At 40.2% G+C, this 15,282-nt stretch overlaps 3 protein-coding genes across 3 annotated transcripts; 2 read left to right on the plus strand and 1 right to left on the minus strand.

Annotated features, from left to right (window-relative positions):
• The first annotated feature begins 3,709 nt into the window (after window positions 1-3,709).
• LOC134178199 (ankyrin-3-like) lies at window positions 3,710-7,811 on the plus strand. Its single transcript, XM_062645058.1, has 8 exons — window positions 3,710-4,139; window positions 4,287-5,386; window positions 5,573-5,794; window positions 5,981-6,116; window positions 6,570-7,123; window positions 7,166-7,636; window positions 7,691-7,721; window positions 7,798-7,811. Exons 1-8 carry the CDS (start codon window positions 3,710-3,712, stop codon window positions 7,809-7,811), a joined length of 2,958 nt encoding a protein of 985 aa, XP_062501042.1.
• A 491-nt stretch (window positions 7,812-8,302) lies between these two features.
• Window positions 8,303-12,585, plus strand: LOC134190396 (uncharacterized). Its single transcript, XM_062658851.1, has 6 exons — window positions 8,303-8,985; window positions 9,064-9,204; window positions 9,269-9,436; window positions 10,509-10,554; window positions 11,538-11,591; window positions 12,157-12,585. Exons 1-6 carry the CDS (start codon window positions 8,392-8,394, stop codon window positions 12,453-12,455), a joined length of 1,302 nt encoding a protein of 433 aa, XP_062514835.1. The 5' UTR covers window positions 8,303-8,391; the 3' UTR covers window positions 12,456-12,585.
• A 328-nt stretch (window positions 12,586-12,913) lies between these two features.
• On the minus strand, window positions 12,914-13,525 carry LOC134178284 (5-demethoxyubiquinone hydroxylase, mitochondrial-like). The gene is given in 1 exon segment (XM_062645174.1): window positions 12,914-13,525. A coding segment is annotated over 1 exon segment (612 nt).
• Window positions 13,526-15,282: the final 1,757 nt, after the last annotated feature.

Genomic DNA, 15,282 nt, shown 5'->3' on the forward strand with positions numbered 1-15,282 from the left:
CGACAATTCTAAAATGGCCGTCCATACAAGTTGATCATGATATGCATCTGCAATCTCATGATCAACACTGTGACTAAGGCATCCAAGGGGAGGGCTATTAGGTCTACTAAAGGTGTCATGCCAGAGACATAACGATAGTATAAACACAATATCTAGCTTTCTGTTCAAGTTCCAAGAATTCATGACAGATCCGATCCAGAGAGAGTTCTGTGGTTCACCGTACGCTGGCTGCTTGAACTACTCTTGACTGCCATCTGCTAAAACAACATACTGTAGCTGAGCCGGGTCATACAAGTTTGGCAATAGCAATACATATTTTTTTGTTACAAGGGTCTCTAGGGTCCACGGTTATATAAAGTGACAACATTCATGCATACGTAGAATTTAGTTTTGTACATACATACATACATATACATACATGATGATGATGGTATGTCTACTGTTACAGTGATGACTTTCTCTTAGTATCTTTTTTTATGTACATACATACGTACATTTTGTTAAAGGGTCCTTTAAGACTTAGGCTTGAGTGTCCAGCTGGTCATCTCCCCCCCCTGGCGGAGAAACGACCGGCTGGACTCTTGAGCCTATTTAAGACTCACTTACATACTGTTTTTAGTAAAAGGGTTGATCTGACTGCTAACAAAATTGCAAAATTAAAGTAGAAATACTAGAACTACCTAGCTAGCTATTCATGTTCAATGTTCCAAACTATCATGTAACACAACTTTTTACAGTTTATGTATGCAAATGCTGAATTTGAAATTTAGACATATCTTGATGTGATGCTTTAGACTCCACTTGAAATAGGCAAATATATATAGAGCTGGTGGTGGAAAGGTTTCTCACTTGTGCCAGTATTACATACATGAGAGAAACCTTCATACATACATGACTTCTCTAATGCCTTTTGTGTCTTTGATGAGAAAATGGACCTGCTTTTGATTTGCATACATGCTTACGTAATTTTTTTCTTTTGTATGTAGGAGTCTGCGACTCCAATAAAAACGTACAAAAAATGACAGTACACTATGAAATCTAATCACTGGTGTTACAGACTCAACCAATGGTACCCAAAACTTATAAAATGATTCTGTTGCTGTGTGTCTAGACCAACAGGGTCTGATGAAATCTCTGAGTGCCCATTTAAAACTGCTTATGATTGCCGTCCGTGGTAGTTTCTGGCACTTCTGCCATACATTTTTTGTACCTACGTACATACAAGAGCCCCTAAGGTTCGGGTTCGATACTGCAATGACTATGCTACGATGCTACAATGCTATGATGCTACAATGCTATGGTGCTACAATGCTATGATGCTACAATGCTATCAGCAGTCACTGTCTATATGTCACTTCTTCTTCTTCTTGGACAGAACTGACACTCCGGAGAGTGAGGCAATTGTATGTTAATTCCTTACCCAAGGGAATTTATGTGTGTGGCTCTCCCGCACTTAAACTCTGACCTGAAGGTCCCGGATGTTGCCAATCTCCAACTGCACACTCTAACTAATTGAGCCACATACATACATACATACATTTTTCAGTTTTATTAAAGAGTCCTTAAGACTCAGTATAAAAACTTAGTTACCTTACAGCTTTTACATACATACATACATGCATACATCTATACCTACAGATGCATATATAAGAAAAAATTATATTGAAAGACAGACAAAACTGACTTGTGTTCTACATACTTGATTCAGGAGCAGTTTCTGTATTTTCTGAAATTTCGTTAACATCATAGCTTTCTTCTTTGTCAGTGCTGATTCTATCACAAACAGATTGACAGAAATTAGATTTAATTCTGCTGTGCCTGGTCTCAAGACTGGTGACAATTGGTCCAGACTTACAACTGAAGGTTGCTGAACTTTTCATCAAGAGCCACCTTTGCTTCATTCAGATGAGTGTCAGTTTCCTGATACTCAGTTTGTTGATGCCACAGGTGGTTCTCTACATCGGTTTTCTGTTTATAATAGCTTTTCTCAAGGCATTTTGAGCTCTTTTGAGCACATGAATGTCTGCATTTAGCCTTGATTCTGTTTCTGTTGTTCTTTTTTCAAAGCTTGTCTGCTTGCTGCACTTGCTGTGTTGGAAGGAAGCATGACTAGAGATTTAAGACTCTTTAGGTGCTCGTGAGTTTTTTCTATGGCAACGTGAGCAATTTCCATTTTCTCAACGTTCCTTGCTTGTCTGTCTTCTTGAGTCGGGGGGGGGGGGGGGGTCAGGGTCTGTAACTGGCTGCTCCAGCTGTTCAAGTTGTTGCAGTTCTAATTTGAGTAAAGCTGATTTCTGTAGCGTCCAGGCAGTGCTGACAATTCCATGCAGTTGTTGTTTCTTCAGAGTTAAGCTTTGGATTTCAAGCCAATACCTCAGCCTGAATTCTTTCTCGAATATTCCAGTAGCTGACTCTATCTCTAGTGAGCCATACACTTTGAAGCCGTATGCTTCTGGCGAAGTCCGTGTTAAATATAGAACCTTGGACCAACATCTGGTCCTAGCACGTTTTAGCAATGAAAATCATGCTGGCACGAGAGATAATGTAAACCCAAAAAAGGATCCAAAAAGAAAAAAAGTTTAAAGTTTATGCTAACCACAATATCTTCAACCCGTCTCGGGGGCCTAGGGAGGTGCAGCCCCGAGACGGGAGGAAGAGGGAAGACGAGCAACGAGAGATGGTTGGCGTTTGCATGGTAGGGTAAATTTGGAAAGAGGTGCTTTTTAAGGTGTCTAGAGGGCAAAAAAACAAGCAACACAATACCTTTTAGCCGTGCGTTTCATATAAATATGAGGTGCTTTAATTAATTAAGGTGTATAGAGGGCAGGTATTTGAGAACTACCGACTAGACTACTCACAGCAGCGTCGCTAGACCATCACCTTTGACAGATGGTCGAGCGCTAGTCTCGCTAGTCAAACGATTAGAGTAGCTTGCGTTCTGCCGACTCGTCGTTTCATGCCGTCACAACATTTTACAAATGATCGTTTGTGTAATGCAAAAGCGCGGTATCCTTGCATCTCATTACTATCCGAGGCTCGGATATTCCTTAGTAGTCCTCTGGCTGACGACCATACTGTATGTACGACCGTGCAGTCCTGGACCGTATACCTACTAGTAGATACAGTCGATTAGCGCTAATGCAAATGAAGCCATTCCGACGACCACTCTAGACGAACATGATGTCATCATAGGGCTCCACCTCTCTTTGTTTGGCAGCTGGTAACGAGAATTCGGCCATCGGTCGTCCGTAAAGTGTACATAGTCTAGTGTCTACCGTTTAGCATCGCTTTTGATTAGTACATGTGCTTCTGGTTCGCACTTCGCGCGCTCTCTGGTCTGGACGTTCGAGGCTAGATGTTTGTCGAAACAACGGTTGCTAGCCACAATTCTCAGCCACGAAGTTAGTCAATGCTAGAGCTAGCGATACAGCACTGAGCGCTACATGCGACCACAAGGCGTAGTGCCGCGTACACACGTACCAGTGTGAGTCATCGCCGCTCCGAGGATTGACTATCCGGGAATGACGAAGTCTCTGGTCACGAGTTGATTGCTTGGGTGGAGTCCGTTTCAACTTCTCATTGTGGTGTTGCGAGATTCTGTAAGAGAAATGAATCGTTTGATAGAGAGCTGAATAAGTGATTGTACTGTGTGATCGATTGATTATCTAAATTTAGGTAGTGAACGTTTTGAGAACATAAGCGCAAAGAGATGAAACGAAATGTCGTTCAAGCTGCGCGCATTAGAGACTGGGATGAGGTTCAACGACTCATTGAACAGGGAGGGAACGTGAATGATGAGGATGAACGGCGGAGAACAGCTCTACACTACGCTGTTTTACTTGGAAAAAGGAGGGATTGTGCATTCTTGCTGTCACGAGGCGCCAACGTCAGTCAGACAGACGTAGATGGATGTCAGCCGCTTCATCTCGCTGCATCTGGCAATTGTTCGGATATCTGTAAACTGTTAATTGATCACAGTGCTGATGTTACTGCTGTCAACACAAATGGTGACACTCCTCTTCTCATTGCTCTTGATTCTTTCCAGTCTTCCGCTCTGTATCGTTCACTAGTAACCAATGAGAGTGTGAATATAGCAGATCGTCTTGGTAACCATGCTTTACACAAAGCGATTAGTAAAGGTTACATTCATAGTGATGTCCTGCTGTTAGTGGAGGGTGGAGCTGATGTAAATGCTGTGAATAAAGATGGACAAACACCACTGCACACAGCAGCTGGTGGAGAGGAAGACTGTCCTGAATTGTGTTCTATTCTACTAAAACATAAAGCCAAGGTTAATGCAGTGGATAAAGATGGCAACGCACCACTACACTTGGCATGCAAAGAAAGACATTCCTTCACTGCAAATTTACTGTTTTCTCATGGGGCTGATGTGAATGCTCTAAACAAACAACTAAAAGAACCTGTACTTTTAGCAAATGAATCTATACATAAGCCTTTCATAGCCCATGATGAATCAATGAAAGATTATGGAGATGATTTGTACAGAGCAGCTCAAAATGGTGACATCTCTGTATTTCAGTACAGAAATCGAAAATCAGACTTAAATGTTTCAAATAGAACTAAAGATACACTGCTACATGCAGCAGCTGGTGGATGGAAAGACTGTCCTGATTTGTGTTCTATGTTACTAGGACTTGGAGCTAGGCTTAATGCAGTGGATGGAGATGGTAACCAGCCACTTCACTTGGCGTGTAGAAGAGGTCATACAAAATCAAGTAATGTGCTGCTCTCTTGGGGTGCAGATGCAGTTGCATTGAATATAGCTAGACAAACACCACTACATACTGCAGCTGGTGGATGGAAAGACTGTCCTGAATTGTGTTCTATTTTAGTAGAACATAAAGCCAAGATTAATGCAGTGGATAAAGATGACAACCAACCACTACACTTGGCATGTCAGAAAGGACATACCAAATGTAGTGCCTTCTTGCTTTCTAGTGGAGTAGATGCAAATGCATTAAATGAAAACAGACAAACACCACTACATATCGTAGTCAGTAATTTGTCTGAGCTATCTGTGTTATGTTCTGTTTTACTACAATACAAAGCCAAGATTGATGCAGTGGATGAAGATGGCAACCAACCACTACATTTAGCATGTGAAAAGCACCATACAGAAATCAGTCGACTCTTGCTTTCTAAGGGAGCAAATGCTAGTGCAGTAAATGGAATGGGACAAACACCACTACATATCGTAGTCGGTAATAGGTCTGAGCTATCTGAGTTATGTTCTCTTTTACTACGACACAACGCCAAAACTGATGCAGTGGATGAAGATGGCAACCAACCACTACACTTAGCATGTAAACGGCGCCATACAGAAATCAGTCGACTCTTGCTTTCTAAGGAAGCAAATGCTAGTGCAGTGAATAAAAAGGGGCAAACACCACTACATATCGTAGTCTGTAATAGGTCTGAGCTATCTGAGTTATGTTCTCTTTTACTACAACACAACGCCAAGATTGATGCAGTGGATAAATATGGTAACCAACCACTACACTTAGCATGTAAATGGCACCATACAGAAATCAGTCGACTCTTGCTTTCTAAGGGAGCAAATGCTAGTGCAGTGAATGTAATGGGAGAAACACCACTACATATCGTAGTCAGTAAATCGTCTGAGCTATCTGAGTTATGTTCTCTTTTACTACAACACAACGCCAAGATTGATACAGTGGATAAAGATGGCAACCAACCACTACACTTAGCATGTAAACGGCGCCATACAGAAATCAGTCGACTCTTGCTTTCTAAGGAAGCAAATGCTAGTGCAGTGAATAAAAAGGGGCAAACACCACTACATATCGTAGTCTGTAATAGGTCTGAGCTATCTGAGTTATGTTCTCTTTTACTACAACACAACGCCAAGATTGATGCAGTGGATAAATATGGTAACCAACCACTACACTTAGCATGTAAATGGCACCATACAGAAATCAGTCGACTCTTGCTTTCTAAGGGAGCAAATGCTAGTGCAGTGAATGTAATGGGAGAAACACCACTACATATCGTAGTCAGTAAATCGTCTGAGCTATCTGAGTTATGTTCTCTTTTACTACAACACAACGCCAAGATTGATACAGTGGATAAAGATGGTAACCAACCACTACACTTAGCATGTAAATGTCGCCATACAGAAATCAGTCAACTCTTGCTTTCTAAGAATGGAGCAAATGCTAGTGCAGTGAATGGAATGGGACAAACACCACTACATATCGTAGTCGGTAGTAGGCCTGAGCTATCTGAGTTATGTTCTCTTTTACTACAACACAACGCCAAGATTGATGCAGTGGATAAAGATGGTAACCAACCACTACACTTAGCATGTAAACGGCACCATACAGAAATCAGTCGACTCTTGCTTTCTAATGGAGCAAATGCTAGTGCAGTGAATGTAATGGGACAAACACCACTACATATCGTAGTCAGTAAATCGTCTGAGCTATCTAAGTTATGTTCTCTTTTACTACAACACAATGCTAAGATTGATGCAGTGGATAAAGATGGCAACCAACCACTACACTTAGCATGTGAATTGCACCATACAGAGATCTGTCGACTCTTGCTTTCTAATGGAGCAAATGCTAGTGCAGTGAATAAAAAGGGACTAACACCACTACATATTGTAGTCGATGAATGTTCTGAGTTATCTGAGTTATGTTCTCTTTTACTACAATACAAAGCCAAGATTGATGCAGTGGATGAAGATGGCAACCAACCACTACACTTGGCATGTGCACAAGGTCATATAGCAACAAGTCTTCTGTTGCTCTCTAATGGAGCAAATGCCAATGCAGTGAATGAAAAGGGACAAACACCACTACATACAGCTGCTGGTGGATGGAAAGACTGTTCTCAATTATGTTCTATTTTGCTAGAACATGAAGCCAAGATTGATGCAGTGGATAAAGATGGCAACCAACCACTACATTTCGCATGTGAACACCACCATACAGAAATCAGTCAGCTCTTGCTTTCTAATGGAGCAAATGCTAGTGCTGTGAATAAAAAGGGACTAACACCACTACATATCGTCTGTAAATTGTCTGAGCTATCTGAGTTATGTTCTAGTTTAGTAGAACAGAAAGCCAAGATTGATGCAGTGGATAAAGATAGCAACCAACCACTACACTTGGCATGTGAACAAGATCATATAGAAGCAAGTCTTCTGTTGCTCTCCAATGGAGAAAATGCAAATTCATTGAATGCTGATGGACAAACACCACTACATACAGCTGCTGATGGATTGAAAGACTGTCATAAATTGTGTTCTAATTTAGTAGAACATAAAGCCAAGATTGATGCAGTGGATAAAGATGGCAACCAACCACTACACTTGGCATGTGAGTCTGGTTTAGTCACAACAGTTAAACATCTGTTGGATTGCAATGTTGATGTGTTTGCTACTAATAAATTTCATCAAACTGCTCTTCATAAGGCGGCTTGCAGCAATAGAGATTGTCCTACAATTTCTGTGATGCTTATAGCAAAAGGAGCTCATGTGAATGCTACAGATGGCAATGGCAACACATCACTACAAGTTGCATATCAGAAAGGAAATAGCAAAACAGTTGAGGTGTTAATTGAAAGTGATTCTGATCGAAAGATATTGAATGTAAGAAGCACGGGTGAATATAAGGTATTGCAGACTGATGGGTATTGTGTTTAGACCAATGATGATGAAAGCAACATTGCTACTAGTGAGTATTTAGTTAATTATTTAGATTTTAACAATGTTGGTGTTGAACAGTTTAATATTTTATGTTGCATTTTAAGCCTTCCTTAGTTGAATCTTGAATAATTCTAGACTGTTGAGAAGGATATGGTGTTGGTTTTAGAATGGTCTTCAGATGGAAGTATGGCTGTCTTAGACTTCTCAATTCTCATGCTCATCTTTTATTGATTGTAGCGTTTGCAAGGAGCAGTTAATTGTCTTAACCATATGCAGTACAACTACGTATATATAATCTTAGGGAATAGCAGCTTGTAACTTAACACATTTTTGTCTTCTCCAGTTGTCTATATGTGTGGCTTGTGGGCAGTTGTATGTTTTGTGTAATATGTGAGAGTGTGAAGGCATAGTAACATAATACAGTATAAGAAGTAGACATTGAGAGTTTTCAATCAATTGAAGTTAATAATGATCTTGGGTTATCTGCAGGGACACAATGCATTGCTGCAAAAGTCTTTGTTTCTAGTTAGCAGAAAAGTCAGTTCAGGCACTTAATTTAGTGTTGTGTGCTTTACTAAAGGAGTATGTTAGCTAAGTTCTATGGTATTGTGATATTTTTCTGTCTATCTTATTAATTTTAGATAATTACTAGTTAGGAGTAAGTAGATTTGCTAATTTCACTCTTGTGTGCCACAGAGATGGAACAAGTAAAGCCAATTGCAACACTGGAGATGATGGTTGGTCTTGAAGGTGGACGCTATAGCTCAGGAAGTTTGTCTGTTTTGGTTCCTGAAGGTGCTGTGACAAAACCAGTGAACATAAAAATGCATCTGTTTGTTGATGAAAGACTAATACCACCCTCTGCCAAAGCCAATGATGGATACATTTTGAGCCCACTTTATGCCTTTGAACCTCATGAATTAACATTCCTCAAACATTTACAGGTATACCTTCCTCCACCAGTTGATTCAAAAGGATGGCATTTGTCACTCATGAGAGCTATGTGCGATACTTCTACTTCGCCTCAATCATGGCAGCCAAAATCCATAGTGACATTTAATTCTGATTTAGAACAAGTGAATGTCGAAGATGTAGATAGTCAGTATGACATTGCCAGTGGTACTTTGAGCATAAAACACTTGTGTTGGCACTATTGGTTTGGAAAGCCTACTGACATGTTTCTGGCTTCAAAAACTATGCTTTTTTCTGTGTGTGGGTATCAACCAACACCTACAGTGAATACTTGGAATCTCACTATTCACTGCCATGATCAGTGTCAGGAGGTTATTGAGGTACATTTATTACAATATTATGAGCTTTTTTGCTACTAGTTAATTATATAATGAAACAATTGCTTGTGTTTGTATTAGCGGATGAGGGAGAATGAAACAACAAAAGTATTACCAAGGCGTTCCTTTTTTTGTGTGGATCAAGACATGAAAATGAAGTTTGAAGGCAATATTGAGTTTAGTGTTACACGTGGCGCTTGGAGGGGTACTTCACAGCTACCGGTAATAGTGTATGCCCACATATACAGTGGTGTATTTGTAATGTGTGTTATGCATGTATCTTTAGCCTGTACCCGCTGCTGGATTTTGGCACAAATGGATATGTTTGGACAAGAAATTTGCCGTAACTGTGGAGCTCACAGATACAGATACCTCTTTTCCGAACACTTGTATCATAGATGTTACGCAGGGTGATGAAAAAGTTGCTCTAGTAATGACTCCTTGTGACGGCAGGGTGAGTGAGAGATCATTCAGATGAACTAGTGTGCATTCAATATTTTGCAATAATCAGGTTATCAATATTTACTTCTGTACTGAAACTGTAGCAACTTTGAGCTGTGATCACAGGAATGTTGACAACATGCAGTCGTCATGCAGATAGTTTACTGTTTGAGTTATCTGTTAATGTCAGCTACATGGGCATAATTATGGAGCCACCCTGAGCATGTGACTTTTAGATTAAAAAGTATTGGACTTTCTCGGCCACTGCAAGTACATGCATCTACAGTGACCGCTGCCCTTTTTAGTAAATCAACAAGTCATAATGGTGAGGTAATGGCTCTGATTATGCCATCTGCATGTCTGTGATTGGAGGTGATGTGTGACCTGTTGAGATACATGACTGCTTCTTGCTGTCAGTTCAACCAGTAAATATCGGAAGTTAATAATGAAATTGTTTTCAAAAAGCTTCTAAACGATAAAATGACTTTTGTTTATGTCAGAAGACATACTCAAAGACTATACGTTTCAGTCTACTTGCATATTGTGAGTCTGTTCTCATCTGCTCTTGTAGCATCACAACATGAACGTTTGGACATGGTAATGCATGGCGGCATTGGTTAGTCTGGTCATTCCCTCAATCTTTTTTGTTGTTGCTACGGGTTTTGTCAAAGCGTCCAATCAGAACAACATAAATACCCAAATGGTATTATTTGATGTAGAATCAGCGGGTTAGCAGGTATATTCATAGATCTGCAACGTTCTGTTGACTTCCATGCCTTAGCTGTTATGGGGGGCTCCATAATTATGGCCATGTATATGCAACTCAATTATGTTAATGTCTAAACTGTTGACAACTGCACCTGATGGTTGTTGCTTATTTGTTCGGTCTAATAGATTTTTAGTGTATTTGTCATCAAGAGATAGACTTTTTCCAAAGGCAACAGCATCTGATGGTTGTTGCATGTGTAGTCTGTTTGATTATTCTTCCTAATTATTTGTGTTTTTATGTTTGTTTTAATGAATTTGATGGTTACTAATAAGACATTTTGAATTGTCTTGTATGCTCTGATTGGTTGTCTTTGTAGGGATCAGAGACAGACAGTGCAAAGCCGAGTCCACTCTTGCCCACAAGTAAGAATAATTATTGGTGATAATTAATGCATGTTAGTACAATTGCGTTTTAATAGCTAGTTTATCTAATGTGTTATGTACTACTAGTATGTTACCTATTGTCATCTAGTATGTTGAATGATCCAGTTAGTGTTCTACAGACTTGATGGTGGCTAAAAATGCCAATCACTGTAGTGTGTTTATCAACAGCTACAGTACTTGTGAGAGCTTTTGCAAATAGTTACAGGAATATTTGATTGGTTTTTAACAACTATACATCGAAGAGACTTGAAGTCATGTATTGAACAATATTTGGATGCCTATGAATACAATTTACAGGAGAACTAGTTGGTGACTTGCATGTATGCAATCTGGCTTCTACAGAGTTTATGTGATTTCAGGTAGTTGTTTACACATTAAAGTCTATGATATCAACTTGAGATTTGTGTGACATATGAGTTACCAGTTCTTACCAAAGTAACATACAATTTCCGATTTTGACTAGTACTGATAGAAATATTAATAAGTTTTTGTTTTAATTAGGAAAAGATTGCTGCGTGCTGTCTTTGATTTATGTGTTTTTGTTAATTGACTGAGGTATTTCATTTATTATTATAATTAAGGCAGTATCAGAGTCAAGTCATTGGCAAATGAGAGATAATATTTTGGATTGCATTGCATTTGCAACTTTTTAGACAGTACTTGTTTCTGTATATATTACAAAGTCTATTTCAATTTTGATGGTTGAAAGAGCAAACTACCAAAATGACTGCTGTAGATAATGTCAAACATGAAGGTCTTGTTCTTACTTAGTCAGACATGTTTATACAAAAGCCCGTTGTCAAACTATTCACAAAGTTGAGTTTCTGTTAACTATAAGAGAGCTAATTATATATATATATATATATATATATATATAGCAATCATGTTATTGCATGTTAGGTCTTGTAAGTTGCTTATATGAAAATTGAAAGAATAATATATTGCATGTTTGTTTTTTGTAGCTTGTAAAGGTGATGAGAATGTTACTGCAAAGGAGCTACATCATCTTGCTGAAGGTATGCAAAGCTGGTTGGAAGAGTTTGCCTTGACGTTAGATCCGAACTAGTTTACAGTACTAGGTAATCTTGCAGCAATAAAGTGTCAACTAGATAAGCCTGAACTTCAAGATCAAGCCATGTTAGAAACTTGGTGTGGCAATCTTGGTGATAGGGCACATCGTCAATTGCTAATCGAAGCATTGATTAAACTGTGCAACAAAGTGTCTCTAGCACACAAATCAGGTTGCAGTCTTTATTGAAACAGGTGATGAACTACCAGATAGCTTGAAACAATCTGTCGACACAGCTAGGTTTATGACATTTTTGTGTCAGCTGGGGATTGATGCAGTTGCACAATTGAGTAGACAGCTGCCTATTATGAGAGTGTTAATTGTCTTGTATGCATGTGGAAATGTTGTGTGGGTGTATATATATATATATATATGTATGTATGTATGTATGTATGTATGTATGTATGTATGTATGTATGTATGTATGTATGTATGTATGTATGTATGTATGTATGTATATGTATATGTATAGGTATATGTTTGTGTTGGTCAATGCTGTTTCTACTCTACAGAGCTAGCCACTTCTGTGGCAGTTGTGAATGATGATGAAATCGTAGAAGTTGCCTCAAGAATTGAATCAGTCTGGAATAAAGTAGCAGCATTTCTTGATGCAAAATTGTTTTCTCAGGCTGCAGTAGATGTTATTGTGGAGAAATCTTCATCACCATTCTCAAGAGCCAGAACTATGCTTGAACAGTGGAAAAATAGTGCTGCTGCAAATGCTACACAACAATGCTTGAAAAATGCAATGGTTAGAGCAGGATTGAGACTGCAAGCAGTTGAAGTGTTTGGTGAAATGTCTACTCATTAGACCTATAGACCATACATCATGTTTGGCGGTCATGTACAACTTTCTTTTTCATAATATTTCTAGCTTCTGTTGCAGTGATATCAATGTGCCATGCAGCATGCCAGTTTGTAATGATTTTTATGTTTATGGATTTGATATGATTTCATCAACAGCAATAAAAATTGCACAAAATAAACTAAAACTAGCAATGACATTCATGTGAGTCACAGTGAACACTCTATGCAGACACTTGTCTAGAGTCACTCTGCAGCAATATCAAAGTAGGCACTATGCTGGTGTATGACCAATAACTGTAGCAGTAGACCTGTATGCACCAGTAAAATCAGGTAGTCACCGCATACAAACACAAGTAGGCAAACACTCATTTATTTTTAAATAATTAAATACCATCAACAACAAGATCAGTGATATTCACCGGTATTACAAGCTAGTTGTCACAATCTGCTGAAAGGAAGTTGCTATACTCGCTTGGACAACCAAATAGCGGCTCTGCAGCCTTGTTTGATAACTTGCGACAGAGTTTCAACAAACGGTGCCTTATCGGCTCCAAACTGCAACCCGATCCCTAAATGTTCCAGTTCATCGTCTCTGCATCGTTTTATCGTGTCCAGTAACTCAGTATCACACGCGTGTTCACCCTCCACAAGAGTCCTCAACTGATTGTTGTAATGCTCGCCGATGACTTCGTCAACGGCCACCGTACACACCATCGCAGCCTCGCTCCCCATCAGAGCAGTCCCGGCACCCAACAAAAATCCAGCCACATTCCACAAAGGCATGAACACAGTCGGTCGAACACGTCAACTTTTTCCCAAATTTTGAAATTCTAGTAAATGGATTTTTTCCTCGTTCCACATTTTTTGAACGATCGGACCACTCGATGTCCAACCCAAGACAGTCATCTGGCCTGCGTAGATTCGATCGGCACCGAACTCTCCTGCATGATCCACTCGAATAACACGCTGAATGACGTCATCAGCTCGTGTGGTAAACGTTGATAATAAATTATTAGAATTTCTCAGTGAACAAATGGGGTCTCTCCGTGCAAGAGAAGACACGAACGGTCTCATTGTCGACCATTTTGCTAAAAACATGAATCAGATGTCTCCCGGTTTGCCTCAAAGTCTAGAGTACAGCTCACGTGACCAAAAGTTGTGACACGTGTGTACATTGAATACCCGTATGTGTCTAGTGCAGTTTATCTGTTCTCTCAATTTCTTTAGGTTTGGTTTCTCTCTACTCTCGATTCTATGCTTAGCGATGACGTCACCTCTGAATCTATCAGCTCGGACACCAAGAGCGAGCCCCAAACACGATTCCCATGAATGAAATTCAATTGGACTTCAACTAGCTAACGCGCCCTCGTCTCGCCCTCACGCACTGGCCAGCGAAATTTTCTTAACAAAGTTACACGCAGACAAGGAAAATCACGCGACGGAGACGGAACGAGACGCAGTAGACGAGAGAACGAACGTTGACGCTCTAGTAGCGAATGAAACACAAAGAAGGCGTGGCACATTCTTGCTGCGTGACAGTCACATAGTCCCAGCCTTATACTGTACGTTTAGAGTACGCTACTCGCCAAGTCTCGTGACTTTTGCAAAGTCTCTTTTCATACTAATAGGCTCATAGCTGAATTAGCTGGTGGAAACTACGGTTTGGGACCCTAGCTGCCGCTTCCACAGTGTGCTTACAGTTGAACGTTGAAATGTACGACTATGTTCTGAGCCCGATGAGAATGAAGAAGCACTAGAAGTGCAAACCCTCGGCCGGTATGCACCTTGAAGGTAATTAGTCGCGCTATGACAGAATGGTCTAGGTTTAATGGCATTCGTCTTTGATCTATACAACTGGCAAACAAACGTTTCACGTACAGTAAACAAATCATCAGAAACATTAAATATACCACCAAGTCGTTGAATACCATCACATAATTGCGAATTCGATTGCACAATTTTAGACCAGTCTTTTTCCCTCGCCTTTTGAAAGCAGATGTAGTATCACAGGCAGTTAGAGCGTGTAATCCTAGAATTGCGCCGCAAACGTTTTCACTAACGGAATTTCTCACAGCTTAAATGTCAATAAACCATGAGCGCGTTTTAGTCCCTGTTCGGAAAAATTGCGAGCGGGGATGCCAGGACACAAAGAGCAAGCCAAAATGGCAACGTCCGTATCTGGTAATCGTATCACTACACTCGCGAAACCCATCGTAGCCGCATGTGCTGCATGAAGTAGCAAACGAGTGGCAGCTTCTTCATGACAACATTCCAGATCTGCTACACATTGGGCAGTAACTGCAACTCCATCACTGCTTGTTAGAAGGGTGCATTTGGCATCGTGAGTCACGTAGAATAGGCGATGATGAAGACATTCAGCATAGTCTGGTCTGATCCATTCTTGCAAGAGAAACTCTGAGAGATTTGTCTTGTTACTGTCAAGTGATAAGTACTTCTTCCACTGTGACGGACACTTCTGCAATCGATTAGCTATGTTAATTTTTACGATTCCCTGTTTTGCTCTCTGGCTTCGTTCGCAACGTTTGATGCTATGAGTAGGGTATCTGTCGACCACAAAATCGATCCAGACAGAACCAAAGCTACTGTAGAAACGTGCACATGTAGATTAATTAGGCTTCTGTTCGCTCTGACTTTGGAGACCGTAACAAAAATGAATAGAGACGCACTAGCGTACTTACAGTTCAGCGGAGCCGCTTTGTCCGACAAACAGACGCTGTCATGGACAATGCACGTTCCCCTTCGCAAATTTCCGTCAAACGCCAAATGCTATAGTGATCTTTGCAACAACACCACGGCCGCTCGGCCACGTA

This window comes from Corticium candelabrum, chromosome 1, assembly GCF_963422355.1.
Source record: "Corticium candelabrum chromosome 1, ooCorCand1.1, whole genome shotgun sequence".
Classification (NCBI taxonomy): domain Eukaryota; kingdom Metazoa; phylum Porifera; class Homoscleromorpha; order Homosclerophorida; family Plakinidae; genus Corticium; species Corticium candelabrum.

Excerpts from the sequence above, each read along its gene's own strand:
- LOC134178199 (XM_062645058.1), top strand. The coding sequence starts at position 3,710 with ATGAAACGAAATGTCGTTCAAGCTGCGCGCATTAGAGACTGGGATGAG. Across the intron at positions 5,387-5,572 it reads AGGAAGCAAATGCTAGTGCA|GGAGCAAATGCTAGTGCAGT; the intron begins GTGAATAAAAAG and ends TTGCTTTCTAAG. Across the intron at positions 5,795-5,980 it reads AGGAAGCAAATGCTAGTGCA|GGAGCAAATGCTAGTGCAGT; the intron begins GTGAATAAAAAG and ends TTGCTTTCTAAG.
- LOC134190396 (XM_062658851.1), top strand. The coding sequence starts at position 8,392 with ATGGAACAAGTAAAGCCAATTGCAACACTGGAGATGATGGTTGGTCTT. Across the intron at positions 9,205-9,268 it reads GGGGTACTTCACAGCTACCG|CCTGTACCCGCTGCTGGATT; the intron begins GTAATAGTGTAT and ends ATGTATCTTTAG. Across the intron at positions 11,592-12,156 it reads GCTACATCATCTTGCTGAAG|AGCTAGCCACTTCTGTGGCA; the intron begins GTATGCAAAGCT and ends TCTACTCTACAG.